Source organism: Microtus oregoni, unplaced genomic scaffold, assembly GCF_018167655.1.
Source record: "Microtus oregoni isolate MIOR12 unplaced genomic scaffold, Mior012 000025F_ref0000491, whole genome shotgun sequence".
In the NCBI taxonomy this organism is placed as follows: domain Eukaryota; kingdom Metazoa; phylum Chordata; class Mammalia; order Rodentia; family Cricetidae; genus Microtus; species Microtus oregoni.
This window is the reverse complement of record NW_024543084.1, coordinates 8,959,346-8,981,706: the sequence shown is the minus strand read 5'-3', so window position 1 is coordinate 8,981,706 and position 22,361 is coordinate 8,959,346. Positions and strand designations below refer to the sequence as shown.

The 22,361-nt window shown below is 59.8% G+C and overlaps 1 protein-coding gene across 3 annotated transcripts; it reads right to left on the bottom strand.

Annotated features, from left to right (window-relative positions):
* Positions 1–627: 627 nt before the first annotated feature.
* Positions 628–21,990, bottom strand: Abca2 (ATP binding cassette subfamily A member 2). 3 transcript variants are annotated; one of them, XM_041674459.1, is made up of 49 exons: positions 21,773–21,990; positions 18,443–18,536; positions 18,150–18,152; positions 17,324–17,435; positions 17,075–17,238; positions 16,717–16,844; positions 16,453–16,563; positions 15,811–16,029; positions 15,141–15,508; positions 14,705–14,864; positions 13,748–13,876; positions 13,483–13,650; positions 13,308–13,404; positions 12,789–12,962; positions 12,614–12,716; positions 12,425–12,539; positions 12,097–12,287; positions 11,834–11,984; positions 11,553–11,757; positions 11,247–11,411; positions 10,964–11,144; positions 10,659–10,871; positions 10,165–10,361; positions 9,893–10,075; positions 9,493–9,677; positions 9,127–9,247; positions 8,688–8,924; positions 8,402–8,608; positions 8,051–8,153; positions 7,649–7,968; positions 7,361–7,574; positions 7,168–7,273; positions 6,964–7,075; positions 6,811–6,871; positions 6,553–6,727; positions 6,357–6,472; positions 6,135–6,282; positions 5,941–6,064; positions 5,668–5,800; positions 5,466–5,583; positions 5,190–5,368; positions 4,755–4,896; positions 3,808–3,942; positions 3,543–3,646; positions 3,377–3,469; positions 2,228–2,330; positions 2,008–2,145; positions 1,730–1,930; positions 628–1,347 (listed from the first exon to the last, which is right to left on the bottom strand). In XM_041674459.1, exons 1-49 carry the CDS (start codon positions 21,836–21,838, stop codon positions 1,312–1,314), a joined length of 7,308 nt encoding a protein of 2,435 aa, XP_041530393.1. In that variant the 5' UTR covers positions 21,839–21,990; the 3' UTR covers positions 628–1,311. The 3 variants fall into 3 exon arrangements, with proteins under 3 accessions (XP_041530393.1, XP_041530395.1, XP_041530394.1); XM_041674461.1 differs by having other exon boundaries at positions 8,745–8,924; XM_041674460.1 differs by lacking the exon at positions 18,150–18,152.
* Positions 21,991–22,361: the final 371 nt, after the last annotated feature.

The window sequence follows — 22,361 nt, the reverse complement described above, 5'->3', positions numbered from 1 at the left end:
TCTGAGGTGGGACCCTGAACAAGACAGAAGTGCGAGTCTGAGAACCCTTCACCCTGGTGCCCTCACTCCCGCCTGGCATACACAGAGCCTCGTCACCAGTTAGCCTCAGAGTTCCAGGGCCCCGTTTCTCCTGTGTTCTGTTCCCCCAGATCTTGTTTTCCTAAGCTCTGTGTCCTAGGGCCTTTCTGTACACTGACCAACTTCACCACGTGGCAGGGCCAAGGTGAGGTATGGACCACCTTACCAGACACCCACTAGCACAGGTCCACCACCTTGGGGAAATTCTTCTTATGTACCCAGACTCCTGGAGATCTTTTGGAAACCCCCTCCACTTTTCAGAAGTGGAGCTAGCCCAGAACAGGCTCACTGTGGGCACTAGACCTTTGTGGGAAGCTAAGGCGGCAGTGCTAGTGCTGGGTGAACAGGCCTGCCTCCAGAAGCCCACTGAGGACCCACCCACCCAGCAGGTGGCTAGGCTATGCGCAGAGCTGGGGAATAAAGGTGGATCTCCCTGTTTGTAGCAGCCCCTCCCTTCACACCTAGTACAGTCAGACTAGGTGGCTATACCCTGGCCCCAGGGGCCTGCCTTCCCCCCAGCTCCCACATGCACAGGCGGCCACAGGCTTTTTTCGCTTATTTATTGAAAACAAACATCTGTGCGCTATATACAAGGTCCCGCTCCCAGGTGGGTGGCGGGAAGGGCCAAGCTGGATGAGAGAGCAAAGGCAGCTTGGGGGGACAGGGAGGGAGCAGTGGCCCCTCGCCTGGCCAGCAAGCCCAGCTTCTCCATTCCTGCTCTTCCACCAGGCCTGAGACAACCACACGCATGGCTTCCCGTGGGTGGCCTACCTTCTTCACAACAGCAGAGCGAGGGAGGCTCTTAAAGCAAAGTAGGCAAGCTGCCCAGCCCCCTCCTGCAGTCAGGGATGTCCATGAAAAGACATCTGTGCAAGATGCTGGCCTGGGTAGACTCGGGGCCGCTGCAGAGAAGGGTCACAGGATGCCTGGGGCAGCCCATGTCACCCGGGGAAGGTGGATGGTGCCGGGTGGGGTAAGGGGCTGGGCCAAGACCCAAGGCTTTAAGGCAAAGCAGGGTGAGGGTATGTGCAGCCCAGGGCCAGGCCAGCCTTTGGCACAATTCGGGGAGGGCGGCCAGAGTGACCGCAGGACGAGGCAAGGATGGTGGTAGCTGGGAGGAGGGCGGGAGCCCTTTGGTCCTGAACCTGCCTTTCCAGGGCCTGGCGTGTGTGACGACAGCCACCGCCTGACTTCTGCCCCCCACAGGTGCATCCCTGACTTGGTTCTTGATCGTCAGCAGAGTGTGTCCGTGTTGAAGGAGAGCTGGGCCTGGTGAAGAGCAGACAGTGGGGGCTGAGGATGTTCAAACTGGACCTTACCACTGGCTGGTATAGGCACTCCCGAGTACTCTCTCCCCACTAAGCACACTTCAGCGTCTGGCCCTCTTGCCCAGTGTGGTAGCCACAGTCTAGATTGCTCCCTAGTCTCTGGTTTCTTTAATCCCCACCTCTGATCTGGGGTCTTCAAAGCTGCCAGTGTGTTCTGGGTTCTACCCACCCTGGTTTCCCTGTGTCCACTCAAGCCCTCGGCACACATGAGTCCCCCTCTGTTCCGACTCTAAACTGCAGCCAGTTCCCTCGCTTAGGTCCTTCAGCCTCAGTCTCTGGGCAGTGTGAGCAGGTGTGCAGCTGGGAGGATGCTGACCACTCACCCGCTCTTCCTCAAAGCTGATGAGGCCCTCATCCTCTGTGTCCAGGTCCTCAGGCTCATCAGCCACCAGTGCCCGGAGCTCCGTGGGTGTAGAGCGGGGCCTCAGCAGGCTGAGGAGTCCAAGGGGGGACGGCAAGGTCGAGGGTTCAGCCTCTTGCTGCTCCACGTTGTCACTCTGCTTCTTGGCAAAGTTCACAAACACCTGTGGACAGGTGGTGGTGGGCTACGTGGTACGGGCCAATCCAGGAAGACACACCCCACCCCACGCGGCGCACTCACATTGTCCAGGGTGGTCTGGCTGACAGAGTAGTCCTCAATGCCCAGCACACCCACTACCTGCTCCATCTTGCTGAACACCTGAGCCAGGGAGATGTGCTCTGACTTGAGTTGGTACTGCACCTTCGTGTGATGCCGTTCCTGGGAGATCAGAGGACCAAGGAGGTCAGCGGCTGCCAGAATGGGGCTCGCCCTCACCCTCCCCTCACCCGACCACACCCACCTTGAGCATGGCCTCTGGGAAGTTCCGGTTGAAGAACCGTACCACGTCCTTCACATTCTGGCTGCTTTTGGTCCTCACAGTGATCATGTAGCCATCCCCAAACCTGGTGGGACACAGGAGTGACCAGGGGCCCTGTGCATCCAGCAGAGCTCGCCCTGTCTCCTGCAGCCCTAGAGCCCTGCGCACCCAGCAGAGCTCGCCCTGTCTCCTCCAGCCCTGGAGCCCTGTGCACCCGGCAGAGCTCGCCCTGTCTCCTCCAGCCCTGGAGCCCTGTGCACCCGGCACAGCTTGCCCTGTCTCCTCCAGCCCTGGAGCCCTGTGCACCCGGCACAGCTCACCCTGTCTCCTCCAGCCCTGGAGCCCTGTGCATCCGGCAGAGCTCGCCCTGTCTCCTCCAGCCCTGGAGCCCTGTGCACCCGGCACAGCTTGCCCTGTCTCCTCCAGCCCTGGAGCCCTGTGCACCCGGCACAGCTTGCCCTGTCTCCTCCAGCCCTGGAGCCCTGTGCACCCGGCAGAGCTCGCCCTGTCTCCTGCAGCCCTGGAGCCCTGTGCACCCAGCAGAGCTCGCCCTGTCTCCTCCAGCCCTGGAGCCCTGTGCACCCAGCAGAGCTCGCCCTGTCTCCTGCAGCCCTGGAGCCCTGTGCACCCAGCAGAGCTCGCCCTGTCTCCTCCAGCCCTGGAGCCCTGTGCACCCGGCACAGCTTGCCCTGTCTCCTCCAGCCCTGGAGCCCTGTGCACCCGGCACAGCTTGCCCTGTCTCCTCCAGCCCTGGAGCCCTGTGCACCCGGCAGAGCTCGCCCTGTCTCCTGCAGCCCTGGAGCCCTGTGCACCCAGCAGAGCTCGCCCTGTCTCCTCCAGCCCTGGAGCCCTGTGCACCCAGCAGAGCTCGCCCTGTCTCCTGCAGCCCTGGAGCCCTGTGCACCCAGCAGAGCTCGCCCTGTCTCCTCCAGCCCTGGAGCCCTGCGCACCCAGCAGAGCTTGCCCTGTCTCCTGCAGCCCTGGAGCCCTGTGCACCCAGCAGAGCTCGCCCTGTCTCCTCCAGCCCTGGAGCCCTGCGCACCCAGCAGAGCTAGCCCTGTCTCCTGCAGCCCTGGAGCCCTGCGCACCCAGCAGAGCTCGCCCTGTCTCCTGCAGCCCAGGCTGACTCACCTATTCTTGAGGTGCTGGATGCTGCCCAGGCAGCGCAGTCGTCCGTTCACCATGATGGCCAGCCGCGTGCACAGAGCCTCACACTCCTCCATGCTGTGGGCAGACAGCACAGGCTGGCACCAGAGGGACTGCCAGAGGACCGCGGAGGGGTCGGGGAGAGGCACACCTGTGTGACGTCAGCACCACTGAGCGTCCTGTCTTGATGAGGTCCAGAATGAGGTTCCACAGGAAGCGCCTGGCCTTAGGGTCCATGCCAGTAGTGGGCTCATCCTAGGGCAGGGGTCAGTTCATCCAGAGATGCAGCCCACCTAGACTGGTTCTACCCGCCTCTGCCTGGCTCACCAGGAAGCGGAGGAAGGTGGGGCACCTTCCCCTCAAACTCACGGAAAGACCAAACGGAGTAGCTGTCTCCCAAACGCCCCCAGACTTACCAGGAAGATGAAGGCAGGGTACCCGATGAGCGCAATGGCTGTGGATAGCTTCCGCTTGTTGCCACCACTGTAGGTGCCAGCTGGCTTGTCTGCATACTTTGTCAGTTCCAGCTTCTCCAGGGCCCACTTCACCACCTAGCGGGACGAATATGAGATATGGGCTTCACCTTACCCACCAGCATAGGCCCACCAGCTACACATACCCACCATGGACATGCCATTGCACCCACCAACTACACATATCCACCACGGACACGCCACGGCACCCACCACCCACACATACCCACCACGGCACCCACCACCCACACGTACCCACCACGGACACGCCACGGCACCCACCAACTACACATATCCACCACGGACACGCCAAGGCACCCACCACCCACACATACCCACCACAGCACCCACCACCCACACATACCCACCACGGACACGCCATGGCACCCACCACCCACACATACCCACCACGGACACGCCATGGCACCCACCACCCACACATACCCACCACAGCCATGCCACGGCACCCACCACCCACACATACCCACCACGGCACCCACCACCCACACATACCCACCACGGACACGCCATGGCACCCACCACCCACACATACCCATCACGGCACCCACCACCCACACATACCCACCACGGCACCCACCACCCACACATACCCACCACGGACACGCCACGGCACCCACCACCCACACATACCCATCACGGCACCCACCACCCACACATACCCACCACGAACACGCCATGGCACCCACCACCCACACATACCCACCACAGCCATGCCACAGCACCCACCACCCACACATACCCACCACGGACACGCCATGGCACCCACCACCCACACATACCCACCACAGCCATGCCACGGCACCCACCACCCACACATACCCACCACGGACACGCCACTGCACTCGCCAGCGACTTTCCTCCCATCCTACCTTAGCTTCATCCTTCCAGGGGATGCCACGCAGCCGTGTGTACAGCTGTAGGTGTTCCCGAGCTGTGAGCTCGTCAAACAGGGCATCGAACTGCGGGCAGTAGCCGAGGCTCTGCTGCACCTGAAGCAGGTCCTTGAGCACACTAGGGACAGAGGGCGATGAATACCCAGGAGGGACATATCCACCCCACACCTGCCCTCCCCTACCCTGGAGACATGGTCATCCCACTCCTACACACACACACACACACACACGCACGCCTTTGCACCCGAGGGGCAGGGTCACCCATGCAACCCCCTGGCTGTGCGCCTATGGGTGGCCACTCAACCCCTAACCTTGCAGCTGTGTACCTGGAAGCAGTTACACAGACACACACACACACACACACATATCCATGCCTCCCGACAGTGTGTCTGAGGGGCACAGCGACCCCACCTGTGTCCATTGACAAAGGCCTCGCCCCCTGTCGTGCTCTCGTCACCGGTCAGCATCTTGAAGGTGCTGGTCTTCCCTGCTCCATTGACACCGAGGAGCCCAAAGCATTCTCCGGGGCGCACACCCAGGCACAGGCGGTCTACTGCCAGGATACGGCCAATCTTCCGAGACTTGTACACCTGCCCAAAGAGCCTTACCCCTCAGCAAAGGACGGGGCTCTGGCCTGGCATGGCCCCGCCCCATTCCCCATCTACTTTCCCACAGCCCGGAGCCTACCTTGGTCAGGTTCTCAATCTTGACCATGTCGTTGTCAGCATCCCCACGGAGCACTCTCTGCCGCTCACTGGCCACATCCACGTCATCCTCCACAGGTTTAGTAGACACAGGCAGGCGTCTAGGGGCAGTACAGTGGGCAGGGCCTGGCCAATCCGCCCACCCCTACCAAGGATCCCGCCATTGCCCAACGCTCCCCACTCACTGTGGCTGCCGCAGGAAGTTATACTGGCACATGATTGTGAGGAAGAATCCCACGAAGCCCTCAACTGTCATGGCCACCAGTCCACGTGTGACAATGTCCCACTCAAATGGGGACTTCATCTTGTCAAACTGGCCTGTGGAACAGCTGGTTCAGGGCCTGAGAGCCTCAGGAAGAGCCCAGTCATCCCCAGCATTGGAAGTCGCCGGGTCTAGGACTAGGCATGCCACCCTGTGGCCCCCTGAAGGCCTCCACTGTTCCCAGTGCTGGACTCACCGATCTTGGCATAGTATTCGTTGATGTACTCGTTGTAGGCCATCTCCATGAGTCCGTGGCCCAGGTTGTAGTTGGGGAAGATGAGGAAGCAACTTTTCAGGTAGCTGTTGACAACCTTCAGATCCTGGGGGCCAGACACAGCTCAGTATCGCCACCCCAGGCCACGCCCTGCGGCTCAGCCACCCCACATTTACCTTGTCATGCTCAAAGAGCTGCAGAAGGAAGGTGGCCACAGTGGCTGTGATGCCGATGAAAAGGTTGATGACGATGAGGAACACGTAGGCTGAGCTGGGGACCTCAAACCAGAAGGAGGCTGGGTACATGATGGGTGTGATGGACCACCTGTGGGCAAACAGCAGTAGTCACAGGGTGCCCCCGCCACACCCATGCCTGCTCCACACCCTTCCCCAGCCTACCCATAGAGCAGGAACAGAGAGAGCACCGCTGGGAAGTTGGTGGGCGATGTGTAAGCCGGGAGGTCAAACACAAAGAGGATGATGACACAGCAGGTGGCCGGGACCAGGTAATTGAGCTGCAACGGCAAAGGCAGATGGTGAGACCTGCGTAAGGGGACAGGAGACAGGGGCGGGAAGGGACCATGCGGGGGCACACCATGTCCCACACGTAGTTGGCTAGCCAGTAGATGACAGGGTTGCACCCGCTGACGAACTGCAAGTGCTTGGCCTTGGTGGATTTTTCCGCCACCAGGAAGACCACGAAACTGGCTGGCACGAAGGACATGGCCACGATGATAAAGATGGCGATGACCACATCTGTGCCCTGCAGCCTGGAAGAGGAATGGCAATTCTAGGGGGTTGTCAGGACCCCAGTGGGCCCTGCCCCTCCCCCAGCTCCGTCTGCCTCACTTACAGGTAATCCAGGGAGAGGCTAGCACTGGTCTTGTTCATGGGGTGGTTGGTGACGGTGATGCCTGCACACAGGAAGGGAGGGCAGCATTAGCCCAGGCACCGTTCTGGCTTAGCCGCACCCCCTCCCCATCCCCTCAACCCTGACTCTCCTCACCGTAGGCTGCTGGGTTACCCTTGTTCTTGGGCAAGTTTGCACGCAAGATGGCATTGTTGAGGCTGTTGAGGTAGGTGGGCATGCTGTGGTAGCCCTTGTTATTGTAGAGCACCTGGAGAATGGCAAGGGACTCAGAGAAGTTCACAAGCCTGAGAGTCCCTGTGCATAGGGCCAGGTGCCATGGAACCCAGGGCAGCAATTTACCTGGGCCACCCTTCGCACTGCGATCTTCCGCACCATAGGGGGGGCCCGGGCACCAAAGGAGGCTGGGATGGACTTCTGGACATTGCCAAAGGTAATGGCTCCATATCTGCACAAGACAAGATGGAGGGACAATGAGACCAGGCAGCCATCCGCCAGCCACCCCCTCGATCGTAGCCACACCAGGCCAACTCACCGGTGTAGCCGGAAACGGTCAGATGTGAAGAGCAGGTACTCAGAGACATTGTGGCCGGTGATGTCGGTCAGGATGTCGCCTGTGACTACTCTCATCTGGGGCGGATGCCCACCCACACTGCTGGGGCAAGAGAAGCCTGTGCCCTGTGTAGAGCAGGTACAGCGGACAGGCTCACGCACGAGGCGTGGCAGAGAAGGGGCCGACGTCCATGTCTCTGTGGGCACAACGCAGCACAGTGAGATGGGCTCCTCATGGCCACGACCCCAGCAGCCTTCCACGAGATACTACCTGGTCCGCTGGTAGGCGGCAGGGAGGTGTTCCAGGCCTGGAGTGAGTCCTCATCCAGGGACACTGGTGAGTCGGAAGGGGCGGGGGAGGGTGGGGGTGGCACAAAGTTGGAGAGTGGCAGTCCCTGTGTGAAGGACTCCAGGCACATGCTGTCGAAGAACCGTGCGGCCAGCAGGCGGGACTCTCCACTGCTAAGGTTCAGCATGGGCCCCAGGGAGCCGTTGGCAGGAGACTTGAGCACACAAGTGGCACCCACACCAGAGGGTAGCCGAAACGTGCTCACCAACTGCTGGGGGCTAGCATCAGGTGACAGCCGTAATCTAAGGGCACAGAGGTGTGTTAGAGGCTCTGTGTCTCAACTCTTGTTCTCCCCTGTGCTACAGCCCCAGCCCATGGCCTCACCGGTACTCCCTGCGTTCCTCATTAGCATAGGGGATGAAGTTGCCACGGGGCTGGGTGTAGTTGTGGTACTGAGAAGGTGACAGGACCAGTGGAGGCAGGTCGCCTGGTGGGTGACATGAGACCTGAGCAGGCTCCGACTACCTGATGGAGCTCCCAGATCTCCCTTCCCCCTTCCCAACACAGAGAGGGCCAAGCTTCGCGGGTATGACTCTCCCATGAGCCCCTGAATAAGGTTGAGTATGGGGAGAGGGATGGAGAAGGGTTCTCTAGGAGGCTGGGAAGAAAATGAAGCCAAGAACCCAAGGGCCAGATGGTAGCCTTGCCCCACCCCACGAAGTCAGGCAGCCTTACCGATCTCAGGGACAGACAATGCTACGGTCATGGCCACACAGACAAAGAAGGCAGGCAGCAGAATCTGAGAGCAGAGAGCTTTTGAGTTTCGGCGAGCACAGTGGAAGCGTTTTACCAGGAGCCCGTGGAACTGCCGCATCTTCAGCCACCAGCCCTCCAGCTTGCGGCTGCCCTGGCCTACCCGAGCCAGGGCCTCCATTTCGGCCTCTGTGCGGAGAGGCGGGGGTGAGCAGCCAGTACCACATCACCCTTCTGGACCCTCCCCAATCTCCCCAGCAGCTTCCACCTTGTAAGCTGACATTGTCTGGGTCCTGCAAGTTGTCAAAGAGGGGACGGTAGTCACCGTAGCCATCGGCGTAGCCAGTGCCCTCCTCACCGCGGGTAGAGCCCACAGAGGATGCAGACAGCAGCGATGCCTGTGACTGGGCTAGCTCTGAGCACCGAGCCAGGTTGCCAGCTTGACCCTCCACAGTTGTCAGGCCCTCTGCCCCAGGCAGCACATCCTTCCGGGATTCCTTCACATCTGCAAAGAACAGAGGCAGGGAGGGAGCGCTTGGAGCCATGGTACCCCAGGACAGCTTAGTACCTCAGTCCCTAGTGCCCACCCAGAACCCCAGGCCCCAACTTGATCCCAGCTTCCAGTTAATATAGCTATTCAAGACCTGTGGCTACCACATCCACCATGAGCCTATATCAGGCTGATTGTTAGCCTTGGGCATTCTTACCAGCCTCACTGTTCTCCAGGGACTGGTCCTCCTCAGACACCTTGAGGAACACCTCCTCCAGGGTTGTATCCATCAGCCCAAAACTGCTCAGATGCAATGCATCCAGGCTGTGCTCCAGTTGCTGTAAAGAAGCTGGGTGAGGCTGGCGCCATGGAATGCAGGCCGGGGTGTGCTCATCTTTTCTATGGGCACTTCCTGTCCCCAACTGCCATGCTTAGCCCTGGAACGCAGGCCGGGGTGTGCTCATCTTTTCTATGGGCACTTCCTGTCCCCAACTGCCATGCTTAGCCCTGGAATGCAGACAGGGGTGTACTCATCTTTTCTATGGGAACACCCTGTCCCCACAACCATGTTTAGCCCTCTCACCTGGAAGAGGCGCTCGAAGGCCCCCTTCTTGACAGCCTCACTGGGCAGGATGTAGGAGAGTTCTGTGCTCGTGTCTGAGACCAGCAGGGAAGAGGCCACATGCTTGCGGATGAACTGGGACACCTGGGGCTCTGAGCAGCTGCTCAGCTGAGCACGACCTGGGGGGCTGGAGACCAGCCCTGGCTCTGGGAAAGGAGGAGGAATAGAAGGGGATTCACTGGGGGCGTGGCTGTGGGAGGAGGAACGTCAGTGGGAACCTAGCAGGCAAGCCAAGATGGGGCTTAGAGGTATTCAAATCCACCAGGTCCTGATGGAGGGATGGTAAGGAGGCACCTCTCCTAGGCTGGGAGTCGTGGGGCAGGGAGGACCACAGGCTAGCTCAAGTCGTCTCGGTACAGACCTTGGGAGGTGCCAGGCTCTGCAGGCCGCTTGACCAACGTGAGGCGGTACCCATCACCGTAGGCACCCTTGAGAAAGAGCGGAGAGCCGCAGCACTTGAGCTTGCCGTGGGAGATGATGGCAATTCGGTCCCCCAGCAGGTCGGCTTCATCCATGTGGTGGGTGGACAGGAGGATGGTGCGGCCTGGGGTAGCCAGATCCAAGGTAAGGGGAGCATACGAGGACAGGTAAAGACACCCACGCAGGCAACGGCAAGCCTGGCATCCCGCTCACCTGGCTTGTACTTCAGGATGAGGTCCCAGATGGCACGGCGAGCATAGGGGTCCACGCCGGCGGTGGGCTCATCCAAGATAATGGCCCTGGAGCCACCCACAAAGGCAATGGCCACCGAGAGCTTGCGCTTCATGCCTCCAGACAGCGTCTGCACCAGGGAGTGCCGTTTATTGGAGAGCTCCAAGTCCTCAATCATCCTATGGGTCCAAAAGGAGGACAATGGACAGATAGGAGGGTGACAGGTGGGCAGAAGGGTGATGGGCGGACAGAAGAACGAGGCACACGAACAGGATGGCCAGCAGAGAGGAGGGCAGTGGTGGAAGGATGATATCAACGGGTTGTACACAGGAACGTGAAAAGCTCCCACCTCACCTCATCCCCACCCCTCCCACTGACTTCCACAGCCGAGTGTCCACAGCCCCTGCCTTTGCTCACATCCCACATCCCAATCACACTGTGCCCTGTCTGTCCCCGCCCTGGCACGCTGCACCCACTTGTCCATCTCTTTGCGGATCTCCTCTTGCGCCATGCTCTTGAGGCGTGAGTAGAACCAGAGGTGTTCCTCCACAGTGAGTCGGTCGAAGAGTACATTGTGCTGCGGGCACATGCCCAGGTTCTTGCGGATCTCATCCATCTCTGTGCGGATGTCGTGCCCATAGATAGTGGCTGAGCCCGACGTGGGTGGGAACAGTCCAGTCAGGATAGACCTGGAGCAGGGGCAAGCGGGGTCACAACCCACCAGACCCTGAGGGAACCATACCCTCCTGTGAGCTAAGCTCCCCAGTCCCTAGATACTCACATGGTAGTGGTCTTGCCAGCCCCGTTATGGCCTAGGAAAGAGACCACCTGGTTCTCATAGAGATTGAGGCTCAGTTTGTTTAAGGCCAGCTTCTTGTCGTTCTTGTAGACCTTGGTGAGCTTGTCCACACAGACGACCAAGGGCAGGTGGGTGGGCTCCTCCTCCATACCGCGCGTCTCCTCTGTACCAGGGCTGGGTCAGCAGGACGGGGGGCAGCACTAAGGCCACCCCAGGCCCCCAAACCCAGTGCCCACCCCATTCAACATTCTGACCCTGGCCTCACCAAAGTGCCGGCTCTCCATGGCACAGGCTTGGTCTTCCTCCATAACGCTGAGGCGTGGTGTGTGCGCCCATGGCCAGTTCCACTCCCAGGCCTCTGTCCGCCCACTGCCCAGCCAATAGGACTTCTGCAGTGGGAAGTACCAGGGCCGGGGCAGCCCATACATGCCTGGAGGTCCAGGATGGGAGAGGCTGACTGAGGGCCTGGAGGTGACTATCTACCGCAAAGGCCAAATGCCACCAAGAGGAAGGCAGAAGCCCAGTGACCTTCTCCCACCCACCCCTGGTCCCTCCATTGATGGGCGTGTACCTGGGTGCACAGCCTCAATGTACCAAGTGAGGACGCCGTAGACCACCGTATCCACCATAAGCATGGTGACAGCAAGGAGCAGGTTGAAGTCGTCCCCTTCCACTGGGGACTGGCTGAATGTATGCCACTGGATACCCACGCCTGCCACCTCATACAGAGCAAAGTACTTGGAGCCCAGGCCAAAGGCTGTTGTGGACATCAGGGACTGAAGAAAGAGGAGTGTTAGTAGCCGGGCAGGGGATGGACACCCCACCCTGGCCCTGCCTGGCCCCATTCCTCACCGCAATGCACTTCTCGAAGGCCGTGATTTTATCATGGGCCACTTCCTCACGGATCGCCACATACATGTAGGGAACATAGCTCAGGAAGTAGATGATGCCGCCACAGGCTGACGCCAACTTAGCCTTGGAGTACAGCACAGACACCAGGAAGCTGCAGGGGGAACCCACACGGCTGTCAGTCCCCAGACGGATGGCTCTGGGCCTGCAGCCCCGCTGGGCTGCCCCTAGTGGGGCCCAGAGAAGCCCCAAGAGATAGCACTCACCAGAACATGATCGTGGCCACAGCATAGACTGCGAGGAAGAGCCAGATGATGAGCACGTGGCTGTGCATGAGCACCTGACCGTACTTGAGGATGGCCGTCAAAGCCGTCACGGAGATGGACAGCTGCACAAACCCCGTGATGAACCAGGCCACCCAGTGCACGGCGTTGTTCAGGCCCATCGTCTTCATCACCTGTGGTGGACAGCAGATGAGGGCCCCTGGGGCAGGTGCGGAGGAGAAAGGATGGCACTGCCCCCCACTCCCCCCTCCCCCGCCACCGCACATACACAGTCTGCTGGAAGGGAGTGCCTACAGCCACCTAGACCCACCTCCTTGAGCCGATGTTCCTTCTCTGCCACGATATGCTGGATGGTCATGGCCACGGAGTAGACCCAAGAGATCACCATGCAGAGTGGCATCATGTGCTCGATGACAAACAGGAAGCTGAGGGGAATCAGGGGTTAGGGGGCACCTGGGCCTGAGAACCCTCCCCCAAACCTCTGTAGGCTGGCACTCACTCATCACGCGTGTAGCAGGGGTACGGGAACATCTGCACGTAGTTGCCAGGCTCCACCACATCGTGCCCCACAAAAGTGTTGATGATGGCACGCTCCATCATGTCTGTGGGTAGAAGTCGTATCGGGGCAAGGCCAGGCTCCCCCCCTCATATCCCACCTGGGCTCAGTCCCTCACCCTGGATCCAGACAAAGCCATAGAGGAAGTAGAAGCGGCCACCAGTGTTGGGCCCCGGGCGCCAATAAGCACGTCGGATCTCATTGGTTTTCTCGGTGAAGCTTGAGTTCTGGCGAATCTTGTAATGCACGTGTGGAGGGAGGGAGCCATCCTTCCGGGTCTGGAAGATCACGCCTGGGAACAGGAGGCTGGAGGAGTGTGTGGCCAGAGGGCATGGAAGGGATGGGACAGACTGCGAAGTGAGTGTTCCAGGAGAGATAATGGGACAGATGAGGTGTCTCAGAAAGAGGGGGAGCAGGGCTGAAGAGGAACAGGGGGATGAGGCAGAGCCAGCATGCGGAGTGTGGGACCCAAGTGAGCCAGGCTAGGGAGAAAGGGAAGACATGGAGGTGGTGAAGAGGTCGGGGCCAAGGAGCAGGAAGGTAACGGAGCATATAGTAGGGATAGGGTGAGACCGAACTGGTGAGGAAGTAGGTCTATAGGAGACACAGGACCTTTGTGGGAGGGGGAGGAACTCACTGGCAAACACTGTGACGTTATCCTGGTAAGCCTGGTTGAGCGTGTAATTGACAATACTCTCCTCATCAGGAAAACCCTTGAAGATGTCCACACTCACCTGGAAAGGGGCCATCGTTGGAGCAAGCCCTGAAAATGCACAGGGGGAAGGGGCGGTCACAGTGCTCACCCACCGCACCTTGGACATGAACTGGATCCAGCCACAGGCTGCGTTGTCAATTGTGTCTAGCTGCTGCAGGAGAGCTGTGCCATTGGGCAGTGAGAAGTTGTCCTGGCGCAGGGCAGGTGGCAGCTCCTCCAGGGACAGGTTCATCGCTTCAGGGTGCAGGCGCAGATCGGCCACATACTGAAGTAGACAGTTGAGTTTAGGGTGTGGCTCGTACCCTTCAGCTCTGGGCAGAAGAGCCCACCGCAGGTGCCCACCCACCTTGTACCCTCAGCACCTGCTGCAGCCAATGTAGATGCTGCTGCAGCCTGCCTTGCTCCAGGAAGCTTCGGATCTCCGCGGAGATATTAAGCCAGACCTCGGCATAGTGCGTCACGTTGCCCACAAAGGCAAAGGTCTCATTGGCCTGAAGAAAATGCAAGCTTGAGGCATGGGGCTCCAGAGGAACCCAAGCCAGTTTAGGAGTCCTCTGTTCTCTCACATGTTCAAGGGACCGGCCTAGCTAGTACCCCTACTCAGCCAGACTTCTACCTCACCTTCCTACCGTAGCCACATGGCTTCTCTGAATCCCACCTTAGCATCCATGCATGCTTTTCTCGCTCCTTCCTTCCTTCCTCCTCCTCCTTCCTTCCTTCCTCCTCCTCCTTCCTTCCTCCTCCTCCCTCCTTCCTTCCTTCCTCCTCCTCCTTCCTTCCTCCTCCTCCCTTCCTCCTCCTCCTTCCTTCCTTCCTCCTCCTCCTTCCTTCCTTCCTTCCACATGCCCCTTGAGCACTTAAGTCTGACCCTCATTTCTCCTCCCACCCCACCCCCCCAAAAAACTTCTCCAAGGTCAAGCTCTTGTCACGTCCACTTCCACTCCTGGCTTACACTGTTCCAACAAACTATCTTCCCAGGCTTCAATGTTCCTTGCACCGTGCTCATTTGATGCTACCAGTGTTGTGTGTGGGGGCGCCTCTGAACATACCACCCTGGCAGCATGGGGGGGGGGCACTCTAGCCAGAGCAGCCAGCCTTTCCAGTGTATCTCATCTCTGCAGGAACTCTGCGGAGTTCTCAACAGAAAGGCTGCCAAGTGCCACTACCCCTCCAGCTCCGAAACTGGCCGTGCTAGGCACACCACTACCCAGCTCTCATCAGTCCTACATAGAGTCCCGGGACTCAGGCTCTTGCGGGGCTCATGCTCCTACCGGGGAGATGGGCACAACTCGTGACCCAATTGTGCCAGACCCACACACCTTGAGGATAACACGGTCAGCTTCAGAGCCCGCTGGTGCATACAGGATTTTGGGGTTGCTGGTCATGAGGTGCACAAGAAGGCCCAGGTTTCGCTGCTCTTTGCTTGTGAACCCCAAGGAGCTCATGTTACCCCTCCGAAGCGCTTCAGGCTCAATGGTGCTGGCAGAGACAAAGCAGCAGGAACAGGGCAGAGATGTCAGGACCAATGGGATGGGGCACTTGGGATGGCTCAACAAAAGCCAAGGGACAGGGCTTAGGAACAGAACGTCAGGCTAAGGTGGGATATCAGGTTAGGCACGGGGTGGTCTTAAACGTATGAGCACACAGAAAACGGGGCTTCCAGAATGGAGCCCATGCACAAGGGCCAGGCAATGGGTCAACTCCCCACCACCCCACGACTCTCCCCGTCCCTCCATCCCTTTGTTGTTGACCTACCGGTTGTTGCCACACAAGATGGGCTGCAAGCCAGCCCAGAGCTGCACAAAAGCAGAGCACTGGCCTTGTAGAGTGTCGGGGGAGGCTGGAGTTACAGGTGACTGGGTGCCCTCCTCAGCAGTGCTGTTGGGACCTGTGCTTGCCCCCGTCACAGTGCTGTTGGCCACTCCGGTCAGGCCGCTAGCTTGGGGTGCAGGGGCCCGACCAGCACAGGCACCCTGGGGCAGCAGCAGGGCAAGGGCTGACAGGACATCCACATCCTGCAGAACTTTCTGGGCATCCAGCAGGTCCCCTAAGAGTGCTTGCAGGCTTCGTGGGGATGGTGCCTGCTGCTGGGGGTCTGAGCCATTCGGGACATCCAAGCCCAGCTGAGGGGGGAGACCAAGGGGAAAACGCAGGCTAGGAGACAGGGTAAATTCGGTTGGAGGTGACTCAGGGAGGTGACTAAGTTCAGGATGGAACAGGAAGGATATCAACAGGGGACAGTGCTTGGGGAAGACGAGGGAGGGTCTACGCCTTAGGAAGTCCTGGACAGGGCTAGAACTATATAGCAGAGGGTATTGAATACTCAATTATAAGCCACACCATGGCCTGGGAGCAGGAGCCCCCCACCCTCAGGCTCCAAGTAGCCCCAGAACTCCTCCAGGCCAGCTGGCAGGCAGGACCTCACCTGCTGAGCAATCTTGGCCATGTCCAGCTGGTTCCGGAGTTCAGTGGCCAGATCACTGAAGCGCTGGGCACGAGCCATAGCCGGCCCACTGCAAACGGCATCCCGGTAGCCCTGCAGGTCTACCTGATGACCCTCAGGCATGGTAAGAATCCGACCCAGCTCCCCAGAGCCTGGTGCACACGTGAGCTGCTCCAGGAGGGCAGGAGTCAGCAGCAGTTCCTGGTGGCAAGGCAGAGGGGACTGGTAACGCCTGCACTCCAGCCGAGACACAATCAAGGGCCTACTGAAGGTAGCACAAAATTTTGCCTGCCCGTCCACTGTGCTGGCTCTGTACCAGGGTCCCACGGTGCTGTGGGAGCTCTCAAATCACCATCCTGCCTCCACTTACCCATGAACACCACAAATCCCCAGAAGTGATGCATAACTAAGGGAGAAAACCCTTCCCCATGAACACCACAGATCCCCAGAAGTGATGCATAACTAAGGGAGAAAACCCTTCACCATGAACACCACAGATCCCCAGAAGTTACCGGTAACTAAGGGAGAAAACCCTTCACCATGAACACCACAGATCCCCAGAAGTTACCGGTAACTAAGGGAGAACCTCTCCTTCCACCCCTCTCCCCGGGACAGGCCCCTCACCTCCATTTGGTACAGAGGATTGCTACCCAGGCGGCTCCACGGCTCATGCTTCCTGAGGAAACCCAACTTCCCATCCAGGGCAGGCAAAGGACCAAAAAGCAAGTGATAGACCTGCATTGTGAGGAGTCTGGCTCAGTAGGGGCTCCAGAGTGCTGAGAGGAGCTGAGATACACTCGCAGCGCCTCCCCCTCCCTCGCTGCGGTAACCAGGGGCAGTGGGGAGGCCAGAGGGACATGGCCACCATGGATACATGCCCCACCTCACCTCGGAAGGATCCACACGGGCAGCCAGGAGGGCCTGGGCTGTACTGTTGGGCAGTGACAGGTTCTGCGTCAGGAAACGCCAAAGCTCGCTCTGGTCCCTGGCCACCGAGTCCAGAGGGAAGGACGAAACTGGACAGGCAGGAGGATGGGACTGAGGAGCCGGCTCTAGCTGGGGCTACGGAGTCCCAGATAGGCTCTGAGCAGAGTTACCAGCACTTCACTGGGCCTGCCTCAAGCACACAGGTCAGGGACAATGGGGTGCAGACACAGGGACCCAGGGTCAGAGGCAGGCAGGCTCCCAATGACAGTGTGCTCAGGCCCTCCCCCAAGTCCCAAAGCCATCCCCACACAGGGCACACCTGCAGGGCTGGCCAAGCGGCTCTCCCAGGTGCTAGGGCCAGAGCTGAGGGCCTCCAGATGTTGGCGCAGGGCCTCAAGCTCTGAGCCTAGACTGGGTCGCACTGGGTCAAACAAGTTGCCCTCTTCCACGACACGGTTGAGGCGTTCTAGGAGCTGGGTGACCCTGCAACACCGTGAGACATCAGCCATTTGCTATGGTGTCCGGGTAGGAGTAGCCAGCTCCCAAGCCATGGGGCGGGTGCACTTACGTGGAGTTGGCATATTGCAGGAAGCCAAACTCATCACGTTGGCCATCCGGGCAAAGCGACTGCATGACGGGCAGGATGCCGGCAGATGTCAGGGGTGCTGCGGTGTAGAAAGCTGGTAGGATCAAGAATGGGGGAGATGGAGGCCAAGAGAGATATGTGAAGACAGTCGGGAAGGAGACGCAGCTTCAGGCAGACTAGGACTGGGGCACAGTGCACCTGACCCCCAGCTGTGCTAAGGCAAAGACTCTGTAGGTCAGAGGTCAGAGGGCCACCTGCCATCCCTTCCCCTGTAACTCTCAGCATATCACACTTTAGCCTGGCATTGCCCACATGCCCCCAACGATCCCCTTTCCCACAGACACCAGGGTAACACATGAGGCACCCCTTGGCAGTGACCTCTGACCTCGCAGGCCAACTGGTTAGCAGAGTGAGCGCAACAGCCCAAAGGAGTTTGAAGGGAGAGTTGCAGGCCACCCCAGCCTCATCTCAGGCTAGCCCAGGCTCAACCCAGGAACCCTGCCCTTAGAAAGCACTGCCAGGCGGACTCAGACACCCTGCCAAGAAGATACTCCAATGGCTTGACCAGGGTACCAGTTATGGCCCAGGTGGCCTGGCCCTTCACTACCCCCCACCCCCCAACATCACAGCCCACCACCCTGACTGATAAGCCAGCCTTTCCTGATCACAGGCAGGGGCTTCTACAGGACCCAGCTGCTAGGAGGCTGTTAATGCAAGCAGAAGGGGTGCTTAAGCCGCACCAGGAGGACCCGCCAGGCCATCCATGGCTGCCACCTGAGCCAGCAAGAAGGAATGGCTGCTCACTTACAGACTGCATGCAGGCCGGGCCGAGGAGGACAAGAGACCATGCAGGGTAGGGGGGCAGGTCAAAACAGAACAGAGGAGACTAATGAATGCCGGAACCCTCCAGAAACAGGCACCGTTGTCACTCGTGGCCACAATGGCCAGCCCTGACTGCCACAGCCTAGCCAAGACACGTGGCCAGGACCACACGGGGAGCAGGGAGTCTTGGGAATGGGGCCACACTTGGGCTGACACGTGCACCCAGGACTCTCGTCCCTCCCTGCCCACCCACGTGCCCAGACTATGCCTGCACCTCACCTTCCTTCACGGAGATGGTGGGCTTCTTCTGCCGCAACCCCAGCAGGATGAAGAAGAGGACCAGCGGGATGAAGATCTCAAAAGCCAGGACCCACTGGAAAGGGTGAACCACATGAAGCTAACCGCAGTCTGTCCACTCCCTGCCCAGGGCTAGACATGATGGACAGGTGCTAGCCTAGGCTCTTGTGACCTCCTTGAAGGACCAGCCCAGCCCTGTGTACCCAGTGGCCACGAAGGTCAACACAGGTTTCTCAGGTCCAGCCAGGGTTCTAGTCTCTTCCAGTATACCATGATGTTGAACGCCGTGTGGTGCCACCAAACTGGGTCTCTCGTCCTGCAGCCTACACTGTGCCTGACAAACCATGGACCACCCACCCTCTGAAGAGGCCCAAGGCCAGCAGGGACAACTTAGTCAGTTTGTGGTCAACTCTGACCCAATCATTTACCCAACTCCTCTTCTCCCTGCCAACCTGCTGAGCCCCCAGGGTGGGATCCTGAAGGGCATCTGGGCCAAGTGTGGTCTCTGACTTGAGTGACATGCACCTCCCCTGTCCTCTCCTGTAGCACCCTTATAACTTTGTGTTGGACCCAGAGAGAAGAGGCCTAGTGTGACCAGGGCCCTGAGCCTCTAGCAAACACAGTCCCTGAGGCAAAAGCTTCTTTTCCTGGCCTAACCTCTAGGGGCCAGGCTGCAAGGTAGGTCAGAAGTGCCAAAACCTTGGGGCTCAGACTCTCACCTCCCAGTGTCTCTCGGTAAACAAAGAGCTTCCTCAATTCCTGCCCCCACCTCAACTCAGAGATGAAGGCCAGGTGATAAATCAGGAAGCTCCTGCCTCTGAGACCACACGAAAGAGAGGCCCACCCACCACCACCAGAGGTCATCCTTCTCCAGGGCCCTGCAATATCAGAGATCTCCTTCACCCTCATCACCATCTGAAGCGGACTTTGAAGCGCCACCCAGCCCCACCCCCGCCCAGGAGCGGTGTGGGGCCATGCCCAGCCTGTCCCTGGCTATGCCTACTGTGCTCTGACAATAGCGCTCTGTGATCCAGAACACCCTGCTGTGTGTCCACACCCCACACCCGCCTCAGCCGGTGCCAGCCTCCACCTCCTCTCCCCAGGGCCAGCTGAGGAGGTGATGTGCGCACCCAGGGCCACAGGACAAATGTGCTTCACACATACAGAGTGGCTGGTAACAGGGGCCACAGTTCAAGAGACAGCCCTACCCACACCAGGCCCTACCCTGGGCACCTCCTAGTAACTGCAGCACAGGCCAGGCCGTCTCCCCTATCACTATAGCAACGGCTGCGCATGAGCTGCTAGGAGGAAGAGTCCTAGCTGGCAGGTGGCGGGCACCACAGGGGAATCTGGTTACAGGCGGCACAGGTTCAGCAATACCTAGGTGTTCTACCTGGGTGACAGCAAGTGACCTAGGGACCCTGTCCCTCAAGACAAGCCCCGTCCTTCCACACCGCCCCAGTGTCTCCATGCCAATCCTGGGTCTGAGCTGCCCTCCCTGAAACCTAGTGCTTGCTGTGGTGGGGGAGTGGAGAGAGCAGGGGACACCCAACTGTGATGTTGGGGCCTGCCACCACAACTACTCAACACTGGTGTGCCTCCTACGGATGCCAGGGTAGACCCGTGTCCCATGTGCAGCCAGCTCAACAACAGGGCAATTGAGGCACGGTACTTGGGAGAAGGAAGCAGGAAGGGCAGAGGTCCTGGAGTCCCTTCCAGATCATTAGCTTTGCATGGGTGTGTCTCTGGCCCCAGCAAAGACTGTCTTCCTGGAGAAAGACAGTCACTGTTGGTACCTCACTGTAAGCCCATAGGCTAAGGATCCCCCGCTGTGGTCTAACTGGTCCAATGGGAACCTGGGAAGGTCCACAGATCAACCCAGCCTAGCGGGCAGGGGGGTCAGTCCTAGGAAAAGGCTATGAGCACGTCCAGCTGTCTGTCAAATCACTGTACTCTTCTTCAAGCCTGGTGTGAGGCTCCCATCAGATGCAGGAACTGTTTTAGCCTCTGCTCCTGGGACCTGAAGGGGCCTTCCTGACAAGCAACTTGGGGTTAGCACTGAGGCAGGCCTACATCCTCTCTCTATGTCTTCCCCCTGGGGACTTAAAAGCTAGAGTAACAACAAGCCAACTCCTTCAGACCCCACAACAGGCAGCCCCAGACAACCAGGACAGGGGATGTACCCAGTCCTTGCTTCAGCCAGGGCCAGGTACCCACAGGAATCCTGCCAGGCCATGGTGATGACTGCTACCCACCCTGCCTATAGCCCAGAGTTTCTTATTATGCACCTGAATACCCAAAGTGGAACCCAGGAGGAGTGTGGCTACCCAAGGAGTCCCTGGGAATGGGCTGGTCCCTTTTTTAGGCACCCATTCTCTCTGGTCTCCACCCTGCAAAAGCCCTCAGATACTCTTGCTGGCCCAGGACACTCTGGGTGCCCTTGCTCTTCCAGGGACTGGAATAAAAACCAACAAGGCCCATGCCATCCAGGCCCCCCAACCTGCTCCTCATTCAATTACTCTTCTGTCCTGGCTGCCCTAGACAGGTACTGAGAAGCCTGGTGTTGAGCTCTGCCCAGCAGGCCCCAGACCCCAGAGAGGCCCGAGGCAGGAGAAATCAGAGGAGCTGCCTCGGGGAAAACTGGCCCTAAAGGACAAACGGGTGCTGGGGTTTGACGGCTTGAGCTGGCACAACAAGGACATGCCCAGGGATGAGAAAGCAGGAGTGAGGGCTGTGGACATGCCAGGATGGGCTAGGAAAGGAGGGGAGGAGGAGAAGATGAAGAAGGGAGGAGAAGGGGGAGGAGGAGACGGTGGCGGAGGAGGAGGAAGAGGGCGGCGGCAGGGCTACTTGGTACCATCTTCAGCCTAAGGTGCCTGCCCAAGGGCAGAGAAGCGGTAAAGAGAACGAAGAGACGGGTCGCTATGGGGGTTCCAGAGGCAGTGGGCCCAGGGTTTGGAGCCCTTACGCTGAATGGTGCGCCCCAGCCAGCACTCTGTCCCAGGAACCTGGGCCTCGCCAGAGCTGAAGTCCAGGGACCACCCGCCCCCACCCCAGCCTGCCAGAGAGAGCAGCGAAGGGCGCCGGCCAGTGACTCAGCCGAGCGTTGCGAGTGTCAGCGGACGAGGGCACAGCCGAAGCTGCTGCCCGGGGCCGGGAAGCCCGCGGAAGCAGCGGGCCCGGGACAGGGTCCCCGGTAGCGGCCTCCCAGGGTCTGCGCGCGCCCGGGCACTGCACGTGCACGCTGGGAGCGCACCGGCAAATCGGGCGCGCGGCCTGCGGGCCCCGGAGGATGGGGTGCGGGTCGCTCACCGGGCTCCGGCGCTTCAGCGTCACGTTCTTCCAGAGCAGCAGCTGCAGCTGGTGCAGGAAGCCCATGGCCGGGCCGCGCTCCGCCGCCTCAGCGCCGCGGCCCGCTCCTCTGCACGCCCCGCCGGGCCCCGCTGCCCGCCGCGCCGCTCGGCATCGCCCGCGCGGGGGCGGGGCGCTCGAGAGTCCGGGACCTGCTCATCGCAGGCTCCGCCCCGGCGGCCGCTGCTCCCGAGACTCGCTGCTCGCGCTCGCGCCCGCCGCCTCCGCTGAAAGGCAACTCGGCGCTCGGGTGTCCGCCAGGGGGCGCCCAGGTCCGCCGAGCCCGGGCCCCGCTGCACCTGCGCATAGCACCAGGCCTCCCGGTAATGCTGTATTTCCAGGTCCGTCACAGCCCGCGTCTGAACCAAGATCTAAGTTCACACCTTTTCGAGGCCTGGGGAGAACTTGGGCACCCTATACTTCTCCCAAGGGACCCCAGATATGTGCCCCCCAATTGATAGATTTGCGCAGGAGTCCCCAAGGTGTTCCACTGTCCCTCCTGGAACACTGAAGGAGGCTTGGTCTCCATCAGGTCACCACTAGGTTGGTC